This window comes from Thalassophryne amazonica, chromosome 2, assembly GCF_902500255.1.
Source record: "Thalassophryne amazonica chromosome 2, fThaAma1.1, whole genome shotgun sequence".
Lineage (NCBI taxonomy): Eukaryota > Metazoa > Chordata > Actinopteri > Batrachoidiformes > Batrachoididae > Thalassophryne > Thalassophryne amazonica.
This window is the reverse complement of record NC_047104.1, coordinates 96,152,267-96,167,773: the sequence shown is the minus strand read 5'-3', so window position 1 is coordinate 96,167,773 and position 15,507 is coordinate 96,152,267. Positions and strand designations below refer to the sequence as shown.

General features: G+C 41.6%; 1 protein-coding gene across 1 annotated transcript in view; it reads right to left on the bottom strand.

Annotated features, from left to right (window-relative positions):
- Positions 1 to 2,238: 2,238 nt before the first annotated feature.
- Positions 2,239 to 15,507, bottom strand: part of lipca (lipase, hepatic a) — a 50,528-nt gene continuing 37,259 nt past the window's right edge. Inside the window, exons 6-9 of the mRNA XM_034190084.1 lie at positions 11,065 to 11,307; positions 8,412 to 8,526; positions 7,818 to 8,021; positions 2,239 to 2,480 (exon numbers count right to left, since the gene is read on the bottom strand). Of these exons, the coding sequence (XP_034045975.1) occupies positions 2,342 to 2,480; positions 7,818 to 8,021; positions 8,412 to 8,526; positions 11,065 to 11,307 (701 nt within the window). The 3' untranslated portion in view covers positions 2,239 to 2,341. The remainder of the gene's footprint in view (positions 2,481 to 7,817; positions 8,022 to 8,411; positions 8,527 to 11,064; positions 11,308 to 15,507) is intronic.

Here is a 15,507-nt window from a genome sequence, read left to right as displayed (position 1 = left end):
TGGATTTTGAGGTTATCGCTTGTGTTCTTGGAGTCAGGCTGGATCCTTGTACGCTGATTGCTGTTTATGGAGTTCCTGGAGTCACCACAGTGTCCTTTAGTAACTCCCAGGCAGCTGCAATTGCCTTTATCACATTGCGAGCATGACACGGAACATTATCTTACTGGAAAACTACACGTCGCCCAGCCATTTCTTTATTGTTGAAAGATCTTGTTTTTTTTTTTAACTTGGGGAAAAAAAAAAAAAAAATCAAATTTAGACTAGAGAGGGCTGAAGATTTTCTAAAACTGTGGCAACCTTGTATTGCTTATTGGATTATTGAAAACATTTGGACCTGATTGAATTGATTGTCAAGGGTGTGTGGGTGTGTTTTTGTTTTTTTTAGTTTTTTTTTTTTTTTTGTAGGGTCTATGGTAAGTACCATGCATCCGGAAAGTGTTCACTTTTTCCACATTTTATGTTACAGCCTTATTCCAAAATTGAGTAAATTCATTTTTTTTTTTTTTGCCTCAAAATTCTACTCACAACACCCCATAATGACAACTGAAATTTTTTTTTTTTAAATTTTTGGGAATTTATTAAAAATACAACACTGAGAAATCACGTATATAAGTAGTCACACCCTTTGAACAATACTTTGTTAATGCACCTTTGGCAGCAATTACAGCCTCAAGCCTTCTTGAATATGATGCCACACATTTGGCGCACCTATCTTTGGGCAGTTTTTCCCCTTTGCAGCACCACTCAAGCTCCATCAGGTTGGATGGGGAGTGTTGGTGCACAGCCATTTTCAGATCTCTCCAGAGATGTTCAGTCAGCTCTAGGTCTGGGGTCTGGCTGGTCCACTCAAGGACATTCACAAAGTTGTCCTGAAGCCACTCCTTTGATACCTTGACTGTAGGGTCATTGTCCTGCTGAAAGATGAACTGTCGCCCCAGTCTGAAGTCAAGGTCGCTCTGGAGCAGGTTTTCATCCAGGATGTCTCTGTACTTTGCTGCATTCATATTTCCCTTAAGCCTGACTAGTCTCCCAGTTCTTGCCCCTAAAAAATATCCTTACAGCGTAATGTTGTAACCACTATGATTCACTGTAGATGCCTGGTTTCCTCCAAACATGATACCTGGCATTCATGCCAAAGAGTTCAATCTTTGTCTCATTAGACCAGTGAATTTTGTTTCTCGTGGTCTGAGAGTGCTTTGGGTGCCTTTTGGCAAACTCCAGGCGGGCTGCCATTTGCCTTTTACTAAAAAGTGGCTTCCATCTGGCCACTCTACCATATTGATTAGTGGATTGCTGCAGAAATGGTTATCCTTCTGGAAGGTTCTCATCTCTCCACAGAGGAATGCTGGATATCTGAAGGAGTGACCATTGGATTCTTGGTCACCTCCTTGACTAAGCTCTAGAAAGAGTCCTGGACCCTGGTGGATCTGAAAGTCTTCCATTTACAGATGGTGGAGGCCACTGTGCTCATTGGGACCTTCAAAGCAGCAGAAATGTTTCTGTGCCCTTCCCCAGATTTGTGCCTTGAGACAGTCCTGTCTCGGAGGTCTACAGACAATTCCTTGAACTTCATATTTGGTTTGTTCTCTGGCATGTACCGTCAACTGTGGAACCTTCTATGTAGACAGGTGTGTGCCTTTCCACATCATGTCTAATCAACTGAATTTACCCCAGGTGGACTCCAGTTAAGCTTTAGAAATATCTCAAGGATGATCAGTGGAAACAGGATGCACCTGAGCTCAATTTTGAGCTTCATGGTAAAAGCTGTGAATACTTATGTACATGTGATTTCTTACTTTATTTTTATTAAATGTGCAAAAATCGTGTGTGTATATTCACATTGTTATTATGGGGTATTGTGTGTAGAATTTTCAGGAAAAAAATTATCCATTTTCAAAAAAGACTACAACATAAAATGTGGAAAAAGTGAAGCACTGTGAATACTTTCCAGATACACTTAATATTGGGATTGGATGTTCATGAATGTTAGGGTTTGTGATGCTATCATAACCTCTCTCTTTCCGATCATTTGCGAATTTAAGCTTTATATAGTCTTTTTTCCTTGATTGATTACAGAGATCTTCTATGAATTGGTTTTTTCTGACCATATCTCAGATAACCTTGACCTTTGTCTAGTCTGTTCCAAGAATTACCTATCTGGAGACACACTGAAAAAATTTCTTGTCAAGTTTGGTGAAAAATCTAGTAACCCATTTCTGATTTATTTTGTACACATCCTCAAAACTTTTATGAATTCACTGTAAGAGGTCTGCAGAATGTCTTGTAAGAACCTGACAAGAAGTGACACAGTAGCATTTCACCTGAGAACTATCGGGTATTTTTAGTTCATATAAAGACGACGGTCTGTGAGCATTTTCTTCACAGCTGTTTTGAGCTTCTTTCGTTTGCAGCGCACAAACATTTTGTCTTCAGATACTTGAACATGTTGCTCATCATCTGTCTTGGCACAAAAGTATGTCCTAGAAAACACAGAAAAGTGTATTAAGATGTCAAACACAAAATGTCCAAATTGCAACTGGAACAATGTAAATTATGAAATACCAACACTGGGAAACCAATCAAAATAATCATTCTTATGTTATCTATTATTTTTTTTTTATTGATTATGATTTTTAATAATCTATCATTTATCATGTGACAAAAGTATATTGCTTTAGTCAACAAATGCTGACTTAATTTTGTATTTTGTAACTGGAATACTTTAAAAAACAAAAACAAAACAAACTAAAATTCTAAGAGATCACCTAATAATAATAATAAATGCAGCTTTTCTCCACTTGGCTAAATCAGTCTGTATCATATCAAACATTATAATGCAAAACAAATAACAAAAAAGCATCTTCTTTTACTACTGTTTGGAAACGGGACTAAGCAATGACCTTTACATTTACAAAATTCCAGTATACACACACACACACACACAACTGATATAAAATAGTGTAATATTTAATTGAGTTATTGCAATTATGCTATTAGACTGTCGTGAAGTTCATGGAGGAGGTGAGAGAGGCACTGGATGGAGGTGAAGTGATTTTGGACAACTGGAAAAGTACTGCAGATGTGGTGATGGAGACAGCTAGGAAGGTAATGGACAGAGGATGAAGACAAATAGACTTGGTGGCTGAATGAAGTGAGAAAGACAAAGGAAAGGGCATATAGTGAGCTCTACCTAAAGTTGAAAACTGAGGAAGCAGAACAGGACTTGAACTTATGTGTCGGACGCAGCTCGGAGAACCGACCAGCGTTTGAAGGACCCAGTATGAAATAAGCAGAGCACGGTACAAAGGCTAACTGAATTTAATACATAACAGTGATGTGATACAAAACAACAAAAAAGTGTGCGGTCTGGCGTGGTGGTGATACGGTGCGCTCCCAGCAGCGCTAACGGTCCGGAGCCAGAAGCCGTTCGGACCCAAGGACCCCGCCGACACCCCCCAGGTGGCCGCAACAAACCGAGTCTGTGAAAGAAGGAACCATTATGTGAGTCCACACTCTACACACAGAGAGACCACTCAAAGGTGTACATAAACAGCAAACACTTCCTGGCTTAATTACTAATCAGCTTCCCAACCTGCAGGCATGGAACATCCAGTTCACAAAACTCCACTGCAGTGGAAGCCGATACATGACTAACGTACAGCTCAATATAATAAGGTGTGAGGGACACCACATTTACTGACTGTATAAACATTAGTCACAAAATCTAACGTACCTCAGGAAGTGTGCTGACGAGCGTGAGACCTCACCCCCTCCTCTTTCACAGACCGTGCATCAAACCCTGGACGTTCTCTGCATCCACTGATGATGAGATGGCTCCCGAGACGACGATCTCACCCGTCTGGTCACAAGGTCGTGTCTCTGGCAAATACACACTGTATACTCCAGTCTTAAATGCCACCATGTTCCAATCCATATAGATGCACCACAGCTGTGAGTCCTGACGAGCCGCAGGTGATCAGGGTGAGGTCCTGATAACCTCAGCAACACAGCCACTCAGTCCCAAATGCAAGCCACCTGGAAGGAAAAACAAAAGACGGAAACAAAAAGGCAGCCAGGCCCCCCAGCCATACAACAGAACTGACTGGTCAAAGGGATGGAGCTAGAAAGGATGTACAGCAGGTTAGGGTGATAAAGGATGTAGACTGTAATGTGCTGACAACCAGTGTGGAGGGAATATTTTTAGGATTTGATGAATAAAGAAAATGATAGCAAGAAGGATGGATGATGTGGAGAGAATAAATCAGTAAGTACAATGGATTAGTAAGGATGAAGAGTTGGTCAGGCAGTTGGTCAAGATGGCATTCCAGTGGAGGCATAGAAATGTGTAGGAGAAATGGCAGTGGAGTCGCTAACCAGACTGTTTAATAAAATCTTGGAAAGTGAGAGGATGCCTAGGAGTGGAGACAAACTTGTTGGTTCTGATTTTTAAGAACAAGGGTGCTGTGCAGAGCTGCAGTACCTACAGAGGCATAAAGTTGATCAGCCACAGCCTGAAGTTATGGGAAAGAGTAGTGGAAACTAGGTTTAAAAAAGAGGTGAAGATTTGAGAGCAGCAATATGGTTTCATGTTGAGAAAGCACACCACAGATGCAATGTTTGCTCTGGGAATGGGAATCTGTGTAATCCCCATAAAATGGTCCCTGAAAGCCATCTGAATTTTCCGAATGGTGTCCACCTGGAGGTCTCTCAGTTTCTGGAAAAAATTGATGCAGCAAAGCTCCAAATCGTTCAGACATTTATTCGCAATAAAAATCCGACGAGAGGGGTGGACCACTGCTCACACAAAGCCTGCTCACAGGCGAATGACGCAACCGACAGGCGTGAAAAAACTCACGCATGCACACGAATGTTCAAGCTTGGCTGATGCAATCACACGTGATTCAAATCCATATGGTTTTTGGAAAAAATAAAAAGGTCGGATACTTTTCTAACAGACCTCATATGTGCAAGGACAGTGTGACAGCGGTTAGATGCGCAGTAGAAGAATGACAGATTCTTTCAAGGTGGTGGTGGGATTACACCAAGGATCAGCTCAGTGTTGCCAACTTGGTGACTTTCTCGCTAAATCCGGTGACTTTCCAAACCCTCTTGATGACTTATTTTCTCAAAAGCGACACATCTAGCTACTTTTCCTGGTGTCACTGGAGACTTTTCTGGTGTTTGGCAACTCAGATCTAGTCTCTGTTCTCACCGAGCGGCAGCGGGTCTCCCCACCTCTGCTGCTGCTGCAAAGCCATATCTATAATCCTCCGCGTTCAAACACGCAGACAGGATGCCTCCGCGGCTGTTCCTGCATTGAATGACAAACCTGACTCGTACTTGCTCAGCCTACTCACCTTATTTGCTGCGCTGTGACTAATTAGTCTCCAGACTTTGAGGATCCCTGGCCTTGTGAAGTTATGTTATTTTCAGAAGTGATGGCCAATTTTAATGGCAAAATAAACACACAAACCAACAACGAAGTTTATCTGTAGTTCAATATTATTAAGGTGTCACTCACTTTTTTTGTCTGTCACGTGTTTTTTTTTTTCCAACAAATACATTTAACTGTAAAATGAACAGCAAATGGACAAAGGACGAGGCCACAAAGAGATAGGAAAAAAATTGTACAATAACAAAAGTAAAGGCATTCTTTAACATTAATTCTCTAGTTTTAGGACATTTGGGAGAGTCTATAAGCTTTATACTGCTTATATACGAGGTCTGTTAGAAAAGCATCTGACCTTTTTTCTTTGCAAAAACCTGATGGATTTGAATTACGTGTGCTTGCATGAGCAAACCTTGAACCTTTGTGCGCATGCATGAATTTTTTCATGCCTGTCGATTGCGTCATTTGCTGGCAAGCAGCCTTTGTGTTAGGTCATGTGTTGTGCTCTCGTCGGATTTTCATTGCAAGGAAAAAGAAGGAACGACTGGAGCAGCGCTACTGCATCAAATTTTGCCAGAAACTGGGCGACAGCCAGGTGGAAACCATTCGGAAGATTCAGACGGCTTTCGGTAACGATGCTATGGACATCACACAGATTAAGGAGCGGTACAACCGGTTTAAAGACGGCCGCACAACGGTGGAGACGAGCCACGCTCCGGTCGGCCATCAACATGCTGAAATGACCAGATCATTTCCAAAGTGAATGCTGCGGTGATGTGGGGCCGTCGTGTGACTATCCGAGAAATTGCAGAAATTGCATCAGCACTTTTTTGGCACATTCCACTGTGACAGAAGATTTGGCCATGAAAAGAGTGACGGTGAAATTCATGCCGAAGCTGCTAACGGTGGAGCAAAAGCACCTTTGTGTTGAAGTCTCACAGGACATGCTGTGACATGCCCACCTCTTCCACAATTTCTCGGATAGTCACACGATTGAAAAGTCACTGAAAGCCGTCTGAATCTTCCGAATGGTTTCCACCTGGCTGTCGCTCAGTTTCTGGCAAAATGTGATGCAGTAGCGCTGCTCCAGTCGTTCCGTCATTTTCCTTGCAATGAAAATCCGACGAGCGCGCAACACACGACCTCACACAAATGCTGCTTGCCAGCAAATGATGCAAATTGACAGGCGTGAAAAAATTCACGCATGCGCATGAAGGTTCAATGTTGGCTCATGCAAGCACACGTGATTCAAATCCATCAGGTTTTTTTTTAAAAAAAAAAGGTCCGATACTTTTCTAACAGACCTCGTATTGTTCAAATTCAGCCAGAAGTCAGTGTAAATTCCATTTCAATACTCTACATTTATGAACATGGAATTTACGAAACAATATTAAAATGTTGGTAATGTATTCAATGATTGCTCCCACATTTTTTTCCTACAGCATCTGTGATTATGTCATACTATGCAAATAATATGCAAATTAGATAATGTCATTTAGTGGCTTCTGGCAACTTTTAGGACAGCCAATAGCTACTTTTCTTACTGAGGAGTTGGCGGCACTGGATCAGCTCTGAGTCCTTGCTTGTTTGCACTGGTGATGGACAGGTTGACAGATGAGATCAGACAGGAGTTTCCATGGACTATGATATTTGCAGATGACACTGTGATCTGTACTGAGTAGTAGAGAGCAAGGTGAGATGAGCCTGGAGAGGGGGAGATATGCTCTGAAGAGAAGAGGAGTGGAAGTCAGTAGGCGCAAGACTGAGTACATGTGTAAATGAGAGAGAGCCCAGTGGAATAGTGCAGGTACAAGGAGTAGAGGTGTTTAAGGTAGATGAGTTTAAATACTTATGATTATGTATCCAAAGTAATCGAGAGTGTGGTACAGAGGTGAAGAACAGAGTGCAGGCAGGGTGGAGTAGGTTGAGAAAGGTGGCAGAAATGAAAGAATGATCTATGATGACAGTTTATAAGACAGTAGTGAGACCAGTTATGTTGTGCGGCTTAGAGACGGTAGCACTAATAAAACGACAGGAGGCAGAGATGAAGATGCTGCGATTCTCTTTGGGAGTGACAAGAATGGACAGGAATAGGAATGAACATATTACAGAGACAGTACAAGTTGGTCGGTTTGGAAACAAAGTCAAAAGGCAAAACTGAGATGGTCTGAACAGAGGGACCCAGGGTATATAGGGAGAAGGATGCTGAGGATAGAGCCACCAGAGGCAGGAGGAGAAGAGGGAGGCCAAAAAGGAGGTTTATGGGTGTGCTGAAGGAGGACATGTAGGTGGTTGGTGTGACCTGCTGTGGTGACCCCAAACAGGAGCAGGCGAAAAAAGAATATATGACATTTTTATAACATTTAGAATTTATTAGTAATGCACATCTAACAATGATGCCACTGTTGTAAAAGAGATTATTTCGTACCTCTCTTGTGTCTCGCCTGCTTTTACACTGACTTTGCCCACAGTGAGCGATGGATTGGTCACTCCACCACCCCAGGGGATCATGTTTTGTATCCAGTTCCACATGTCATTCTTCCAGTGGATTTTCAGCAACATCAAATCCCCTAAGTCTTTTTCCAATGTGATCAGGAAAATGTAGGTTTTGTTCCTTGCAATTTTTTCAGGTCTAGTACAGTTTTAAATGACAGGCACAGAAAACAAAAAAGAAACATGATTTAGATCATTCCTGCAACAGGTTGCTGCATTTCCTATTACAAATAAATAACCATCTGTTATGACGATATACAGCTAAAACACAGCAGCACTTCCTGAACTTTGTAAAGTTTTTACGAATGGTGATGCTGTCATCAGGGATTAATGCATACTGCATGTCCATGAATCAGTTAGTTATTCCACCATGTTTATTTTGTTGTTCTTTTTTATTCATAGATCTGACTTGCTGCAGTGTATCAGCTGCTCACTCGTATTGTTGAGAGGTGCACATCGCACTCATCAAACGATGAGGACACAAGCGCAGATGTGATGTAATATACGCCTGGTGGAAAACTATACTCACATGGTGATGGTGAGGTCTCCACTCTCCTCCTTTGTCCCAGTGAGGGCAATAGTAAAAGAAGGGTCAATCCACTCGATCTCGTTCACAAACTGGATCCTGAATTGGTAATGGTAGACTACACACAGAAAACCCATCTCTCGTCTCTGTACGTGATTTAACAATATCATTCCAAATATTTACAGATCTCCACTGCAACCACAGATTGAAAGCAACTGATGTCACTGATCTAAGCCTTGTGCTCACGGCCTGTCGCCTGTACCTTGATCACTTCAACACATTTATACTGGTCTTTCTTAGTTGACATACTGTAACAAAAAAACACTGGAAGCAGTGAGCAGCTACTCAGTGAAAGCAGCTGGCATTAGACAGAAAGAACCCCAGCAATGGGAGCCAGAAAAAAGTGTGAATAAACATCATTAGAATCTTACTTTTATTGTAACTGCACAACTTTAACCATGAACAAAATAGTGACAAAAATATCATCAAACCTGACTGATCTGTTTTCAAGCTTCTTAGGATTAAATTTCTTTAAGTAACTTCACAAAAAACAACTGCGTATTCTGTCCTGAAATGGTTGGTTCTAATGGATACAGGTGATAGATATAGAGAACCTTTTATTTTGGGCCATGTCAACATCTTTTACCATGCACATAGGCCATAACATGAAACAAAGACAGGTCTGTCAAGTTGTTTTTGAAGGTGGTGGTCTCTAATGGTGCTGTTGCTTAAACATAAATCTTTTTGGATGTTGCTTTTTACCAGTATAAATAACAGCCACACACTACATATAGTGCAGTGGATAACTGAAAAAAAAATCTTTCAAATGGTGATGCAAGCACAAATATACTTAGAGTAGACATTACTCTTTTTGAAAAGGCAGGGTGTCCACTTGAATTTTCAATGGGTAGCCAGGAAAGGGTCAATTGAAGAATTACACAGGGGTCAAAATGATATTATATATTATATTGAAAACTATACCACATTATTTGTCTGATCACAGAGATTCCAAAAAGGTATAGTTTGGACTGTTTGTGACTGAATGTTATGGAGTTATGGGGTTAAAAAGTAGCGAAAAAGGTGAGAAAGGTCCATTTCGGTTTGTACAGTGGTCAAAAGTTAGAGGTGCTCTAACATTGGAAAAAAAAAATCAAAATTATTGGTTGAGTTAATAGGGTTTTAAAAAGGAACACTTTGCATCATGTGTCATGCTTAGTTATCATGTTACGGGGACATATGTCACATGTCATATAGAATCCAATGGATGTTGACATTGTTACCTTTACTTTGCAGACAGTCAAAACTATTCCATTTATTAATCTTATTAGCTCAACCAATAATTCGCATAATTTCTAAACAAAATTCGAGCAACTTTAACTTTTGACCCCTGTCCAAACTGAAATTGACCTTTCTCGCTTTTTTTGGCCATTTTTTTTAACCCTATAACTCCATAACATTCAGTCACAGATAGTCCAAACTATACCTTTTTGGAATCTCTGTGATCAGACAAATAATGTGGTACAGTTTTCAATATGAATGGAGCATCTTTTGGTTTGACCCCTGTGTAATTCTTCAATTGACCCCTACTGGCTGACTATTGAAGATTCAAGTGGACATTCTGCTTTTTCAAGAGTATTGTCTAAGGAGTATTAGTGCCAAATTTGGTGCTTGCATCACCATTTGAAGGATTCCTCTATTAATATTCTCTTTTCTGCTGCACTAAAAGCTTCCCAAGCCCACATGTTAAGTCACCATTTGCAGGAGGTGCACTGAGGGCTATGCCCCACCTCACTCCCAAGTTACAATAATAAAGCTACGAAAACAAGCAGCAGTACTGTTTGTGTCCACCAGGAGCCTGCAGTTAGTAACAAGACTTCATAAATTACATGCAAACAAACCTACTTTACTTGAACAGGCCTGGACAAGACCAGACATGTCTCACTGTGCCATCATTCTTAAACAAGCTAATATGTAAAAGAATAACTGCAAATTATGTTAAAATATGCCAACATGGCCCAAAACAGGCGGTTCATTTGTCCTCATCTGTATTTATCAAAACCTAAAATTTCAAAGATGAATATGCAGGCGTTAATAAAGGAATTCTTGTAGACTAACTCACTGATTGAAAGAAGATCTAAACTTCAGCGCTTCTTATGTTACTGTATGGTTTTCAGGCTTACATGCTAACGAGGAATCTAAGGCAACAACTAGATTGCTTTGGAACTAAGTCTCTTTGGGGGACCCTTGAATTACTTTGTGTCAAAAGTATGGTTACTTAGGGAGACTCAAATGAGTAGTATCACTTGTAACAGTAACATTATGCATATGTGTGCCCTCTGAATTGCAGGGGACAAGTTTCATACCACTGTGTATGCAACATTCATGAAAAAGGGCAAAATAAACAAACAAAAAAACATTATTTCTCTCTAAAATTACATCTATGTTTTTACTGTGATAAATGTGCCTGATGGTTTGATGATAATGGTTTATTGTAATGTTCTAAGTGACTACAGACCTGTTCTACTTGGAAAATTATCATTTTATGTATGATGTGATCCCAAAATTGGCACTTTGTCCTCCACTGGCCCTCAAACCACCCCATGTTTAGATGGTATCTGAAGGCTGTTTAGCTGAAGTGATAAGTGCAACCACGTACGTTTGTAGGGCATCTGAGGGCGTGTTTTCAGGTAGAGCCTCTTGCTGGTGCCAGTGTGGACCCTGTTAATGTTATAGCCCAGTGTGTTGCAGCGATTCTTCCGACAGTCCAGACAAATGCCTTTGTCGAAGGTCTTACTGTCACTGCACCTGTAGGCCATGCTTTGCTTGTCGTTGTGCAGCAGTGAGTCAATGAACAGATGGACTGATCGCTCATGAGGGCAGTTCACTGTTTGTTGAAAACCTGCAGGGAAAAATAAACTGTTTTTAAAACTCAAAATGTGGCACATGTTGATCTTTTTAATTATCTGAAAAGAATTTTGACTTTCAATCTGTTCTAGAATCTTCCTGAAAACCTGAGAAGCCATATCATCATGGTGTTATTTTGATCAAGCTGGACACATGCCAGTGTCCTCCTGTCACGCTTGCCAAAATGTTCTTATGCCCAGTGCAGTTCTGCTTCAAACACCTTCTCTCAGCCTGAACCCATCTTTAGCTGGTAGTGGAGGTTGTGTCTGTTTTGTTTGGAGTATTTTATTACGAACCCCTAGAATAATATGACTTGTTGTGTGGGGAAACATCCTAATGGATCACTGCAGCTTCTGCTGCAATATACACGCTAAGAGAAATTCTTGTTGGATTTAATGTTGTATGCTAATGGCATTAGTACTTGTAGCAGCTGTCATAGCTTCATCTGGTAGATCAACTTAATGCATGTGTGACGGATGCCAGTAGGAGCCGCTGTGCAATAGTAGTCAGTAAACCTCACTGTCCAACAGCTAAAAGGATTCTCTCTCCACAAGGCCAGAGGCCCAGGTTTCAGCCTTCTGGTTAGAGAGTCTGCTTCCCATGCCGGAGATCGTGAGTTCCCGTCCCAAGGGGAGCGAGTGGGAAGAAAATATAACAATGCAGAGCAGCCACTGCGCATTATTACTGAGAAAATAAGTGGCTCATAACTTTAATGTCCACACCAAAGTAAATAATTTGGACCACTGCCGCACAGTCCCCAAAAATATGATTTAATAAACACCTGAACTAGATTACCCTGATAGCTTAGGTGGTCGGACTTGAAAAGAGGGGCATGTTCAGGCTTTTTTCATCAGCTCTGCTTTCAATATGATCATCCCGGCCCTGCTGCAGGACAAGCTCTCTCAGTTTGGTGGATCACTGACTTCCTGTCTAACAGGAGGCAGCATATGAAGCTGGGAGGGCACGTCTCCAACACACGGTCCATCAGCACCGGATCCTCCCAAGGCTGCATTCTTTCTCTTCTTCTCTTCTCCCTGTACACCAACAGCTGCACCTCCAGTCCCTAGTCTGTGAAGCTCCTGAAGTTTGTGAACAAACGCCCTGAAGACAGTGGAGATGGTTGTTGACTTCAGAAAGAACCCAGTCCTGGCCGCCCCCATCACCCTGTGTGAATCTCCAGTCACCATTGTGGAGTCCTTCTGCTACCTGGGGATCACCATCACCCAGGTCCTCAAGTGGGAGCTGAACGCCAGCTCTCTCATCAAAAGAACACAACAGAGGATGCACTTCCTGTCACAGCTGAGGAAGTTCAACCTGCCAATCAATGATGGTGAACTTCTACAGTGCCATCACTGAGTCCATCCTCTCCTCCTCCATCACCGTCTGGGATGCTGCTGCCACTGCCAAGGACAGGTGCAGACTACAGCGTATCATCCATGCAGCAGAGAAGGTGATCAACTGCAGTCTGCCATCCCTGTAGGATCCCTTGTACACCTCCAAGGCCCTGGGAGGGAAAGGGAAACATGCTCATGTTTTATTAATTTGAGGGCTCAATTAATGGAAAACCAGTCTGGTTCTAAGGCATCCCCCCCCCGTGTCGACGACCGAACAGTCCCCCTAAAAATCGGCCCACCCTGCCTTCACTGCACGTCATAAGCCGCAGTTCACCGAGTATCACCTCTTTTCTGCTTCAAACTGCACTCCAGTCATCATCTGTCTCACCGACAGATATCTGAAGCTTTTGTACAACAATCATTTCCACATAAATTCTGCATTATTTCATCATAAAAGTTGCATGAAGTGAGCAGAGTGCTGCCGCAACATGAGCTGCTAGCTGATGCGTTCACTGTGCGTCGGTCATTTCAAAGCATCACAGAGTTTCACCTCGTTTCTGCTTAAAACTGACTTCAGAGTGATTTAAGAGGTTTTACCTTTGTCATCTGATGGTTAATAATCCTATTAATCCATTTGATCGCTTTGGGTGAACAGAGTCAGACTCAGACAAGCTTTTGTCCCAAATGACGCATGCTCAGTGAAGGCAGACGGACTGATTTTTAGGGGGGATCCATTTGGTTTGCGACACCGGTCCTTTCCCGATTATTCTAGAGTCACCCCACCCCTGTGCATGTTTTCTTTAGTACTGTATTTACCTGTCAAACTGTACATACGACAGTAAATATAAACAAAACATATTCCTGTTTTATTGGGACTTTATTTGTAATAACTAAATATTTACTAAACAGGCATGAAAAATTACCATTGCTCTTTGATAATTTGGCATGTAAACTGTTGTTGTATCAATGAGTCTTTTCAAATATGCAAAATACACATTTTTTAGGACACTGTTTATAGCTGCAAATTGTGGACAATACTGCGGATCCTGGTTGCAAAGGACAGTGAACGGGGGGGTGGCCGGGGGGGTGACCTAGGGGGGAAATTTCCAGGGGGCAAATGACCAGGGGAGAAATGCCATGATACCACCCAGTCCACAAAAAATGTGTGTTAATCATCCAAATTCAGGTAGCCTTGTAGCCTTCAGTAGTTTGGTAAAGTCAAAATCAGAGTGTGTATTCGGGCTTCATTCATCCATTCAAGACATAGCGGCCTTGCTCTTGCATCATCTCTTAGCAGATATATGGCGTGGCTGGGAGCTGGGCAGAGTCAAACACGGTCAAGATGGTGACATCTAGAGCAGCCCAGCCACTTTATTACAACCAACCAGGGAGCTAATTTATCAGCCATTCACATGCACAGATTTAGAAATATTTCTATGCAAAGTATAGAATTGATTAACTTGTAGTTGTACTCAGAAATGTGTATCAATATACACACAGCTTTGACCATGTGTATGTACACCATCTAGTGGTAGAACAGGGAAACTACACCTAGAAATCTGCTGCTTTCTAGGTGCTGCTCAGATTTCATTAGGGGGCTGTCACACCTTGACCATTTAGACAGCGTATGCCGAAGTATGAAACTTTTCTCGAATACGCTGGCTACATCAAATTAGTTTTGCACCTGTCACACCATGACGATTTAACCAGCTTATGCAGACAGCCCCGTTTCCACCGAGCGGTCTGGGTCGGCATGACACGGGTCGGAACGGTTAAGTTGGGCTTGTCTTGAGTTTCCACCACCAGCAAAACCTATTTATCTGGCAGTAGATGGCTGTTGATGTTGACATGCATGTCATCCTGTGTGTGTACACTTTCACGCAGACTTTCCCCTCCACATGGTGATGAAACAGAGTAATTTAACATTTTTAAAATTTATTTTAGTTTATTTTTGTCTTGGTGGATCATGGGATTTATTTTCATCGCATGCAGAATGCTGAAGACTCGACTGATGCCTGTGGTAAACGCTGTTGTGAATGAGTGAAGCTCTGTGACTTTCAACTTTTAAAATAAGTTAATTGTCATGTTGCACCACAAAGTGTTGGCGTTCTCTGGTTCAGGTTGAGAAATGCATTTGGAGCAGACAAACACAGAGGGATTTTTCTAAAGACACTATGTTTCTTCAGCCACGACAAGGAGCTAAAGTCTTTTTAGATGTCGTTTTCCAAAATGAGGACACTATGTGGATAAGTTTTTGTCAGGCTGAGATGATCATTCCAACTGAAGCTAATCGTCAAGGTGTGACAGGCCTGTTAGGAAATATTTTATCTTCATAAAGATAGCAGCATGGTGATGTTACAGGAGTGTAAAGGATTCTGAGACAACTGTAAAGTTAAGTAATTGTCTTCTTATTCTGTTAAAGTGCTATACAGAGCGCTACGTGTTAATGTTCGGTTATTCATAGTCTTAACGGCTTCAATCATGTTTGAACTTCATTAAACAAGGTGTTCATAGTGAGTACAGCTTGAAACGTATTTGATCGTCCTCCATCTAGCTAAAAAGTAGTGTTTGTTGTCTGACTGAGGGCGCAGCTCGTTTTTTTTTAGTTTTCCGGAGGGTTGCCATGTCTTCACTTTAGAAGCCAGGCAGTTGCCAGGTCTGCACTTTATAAGTCAGCCTGTTAGGAGGCAAACTGGATTAAGTTGTTTCATCCTGTTTTTACACTTTTATTGGCTCATGGACGATCGTAGTAGAATGGCGCCCTGTGGACTAGGGGTGTTAACTGGAAGTTTTATGTTTTTCTCTTTTTTTCTGGTGAGTTTGTTAAATTTGTCAGTAAATGATTGTGATGTCTAAATTAA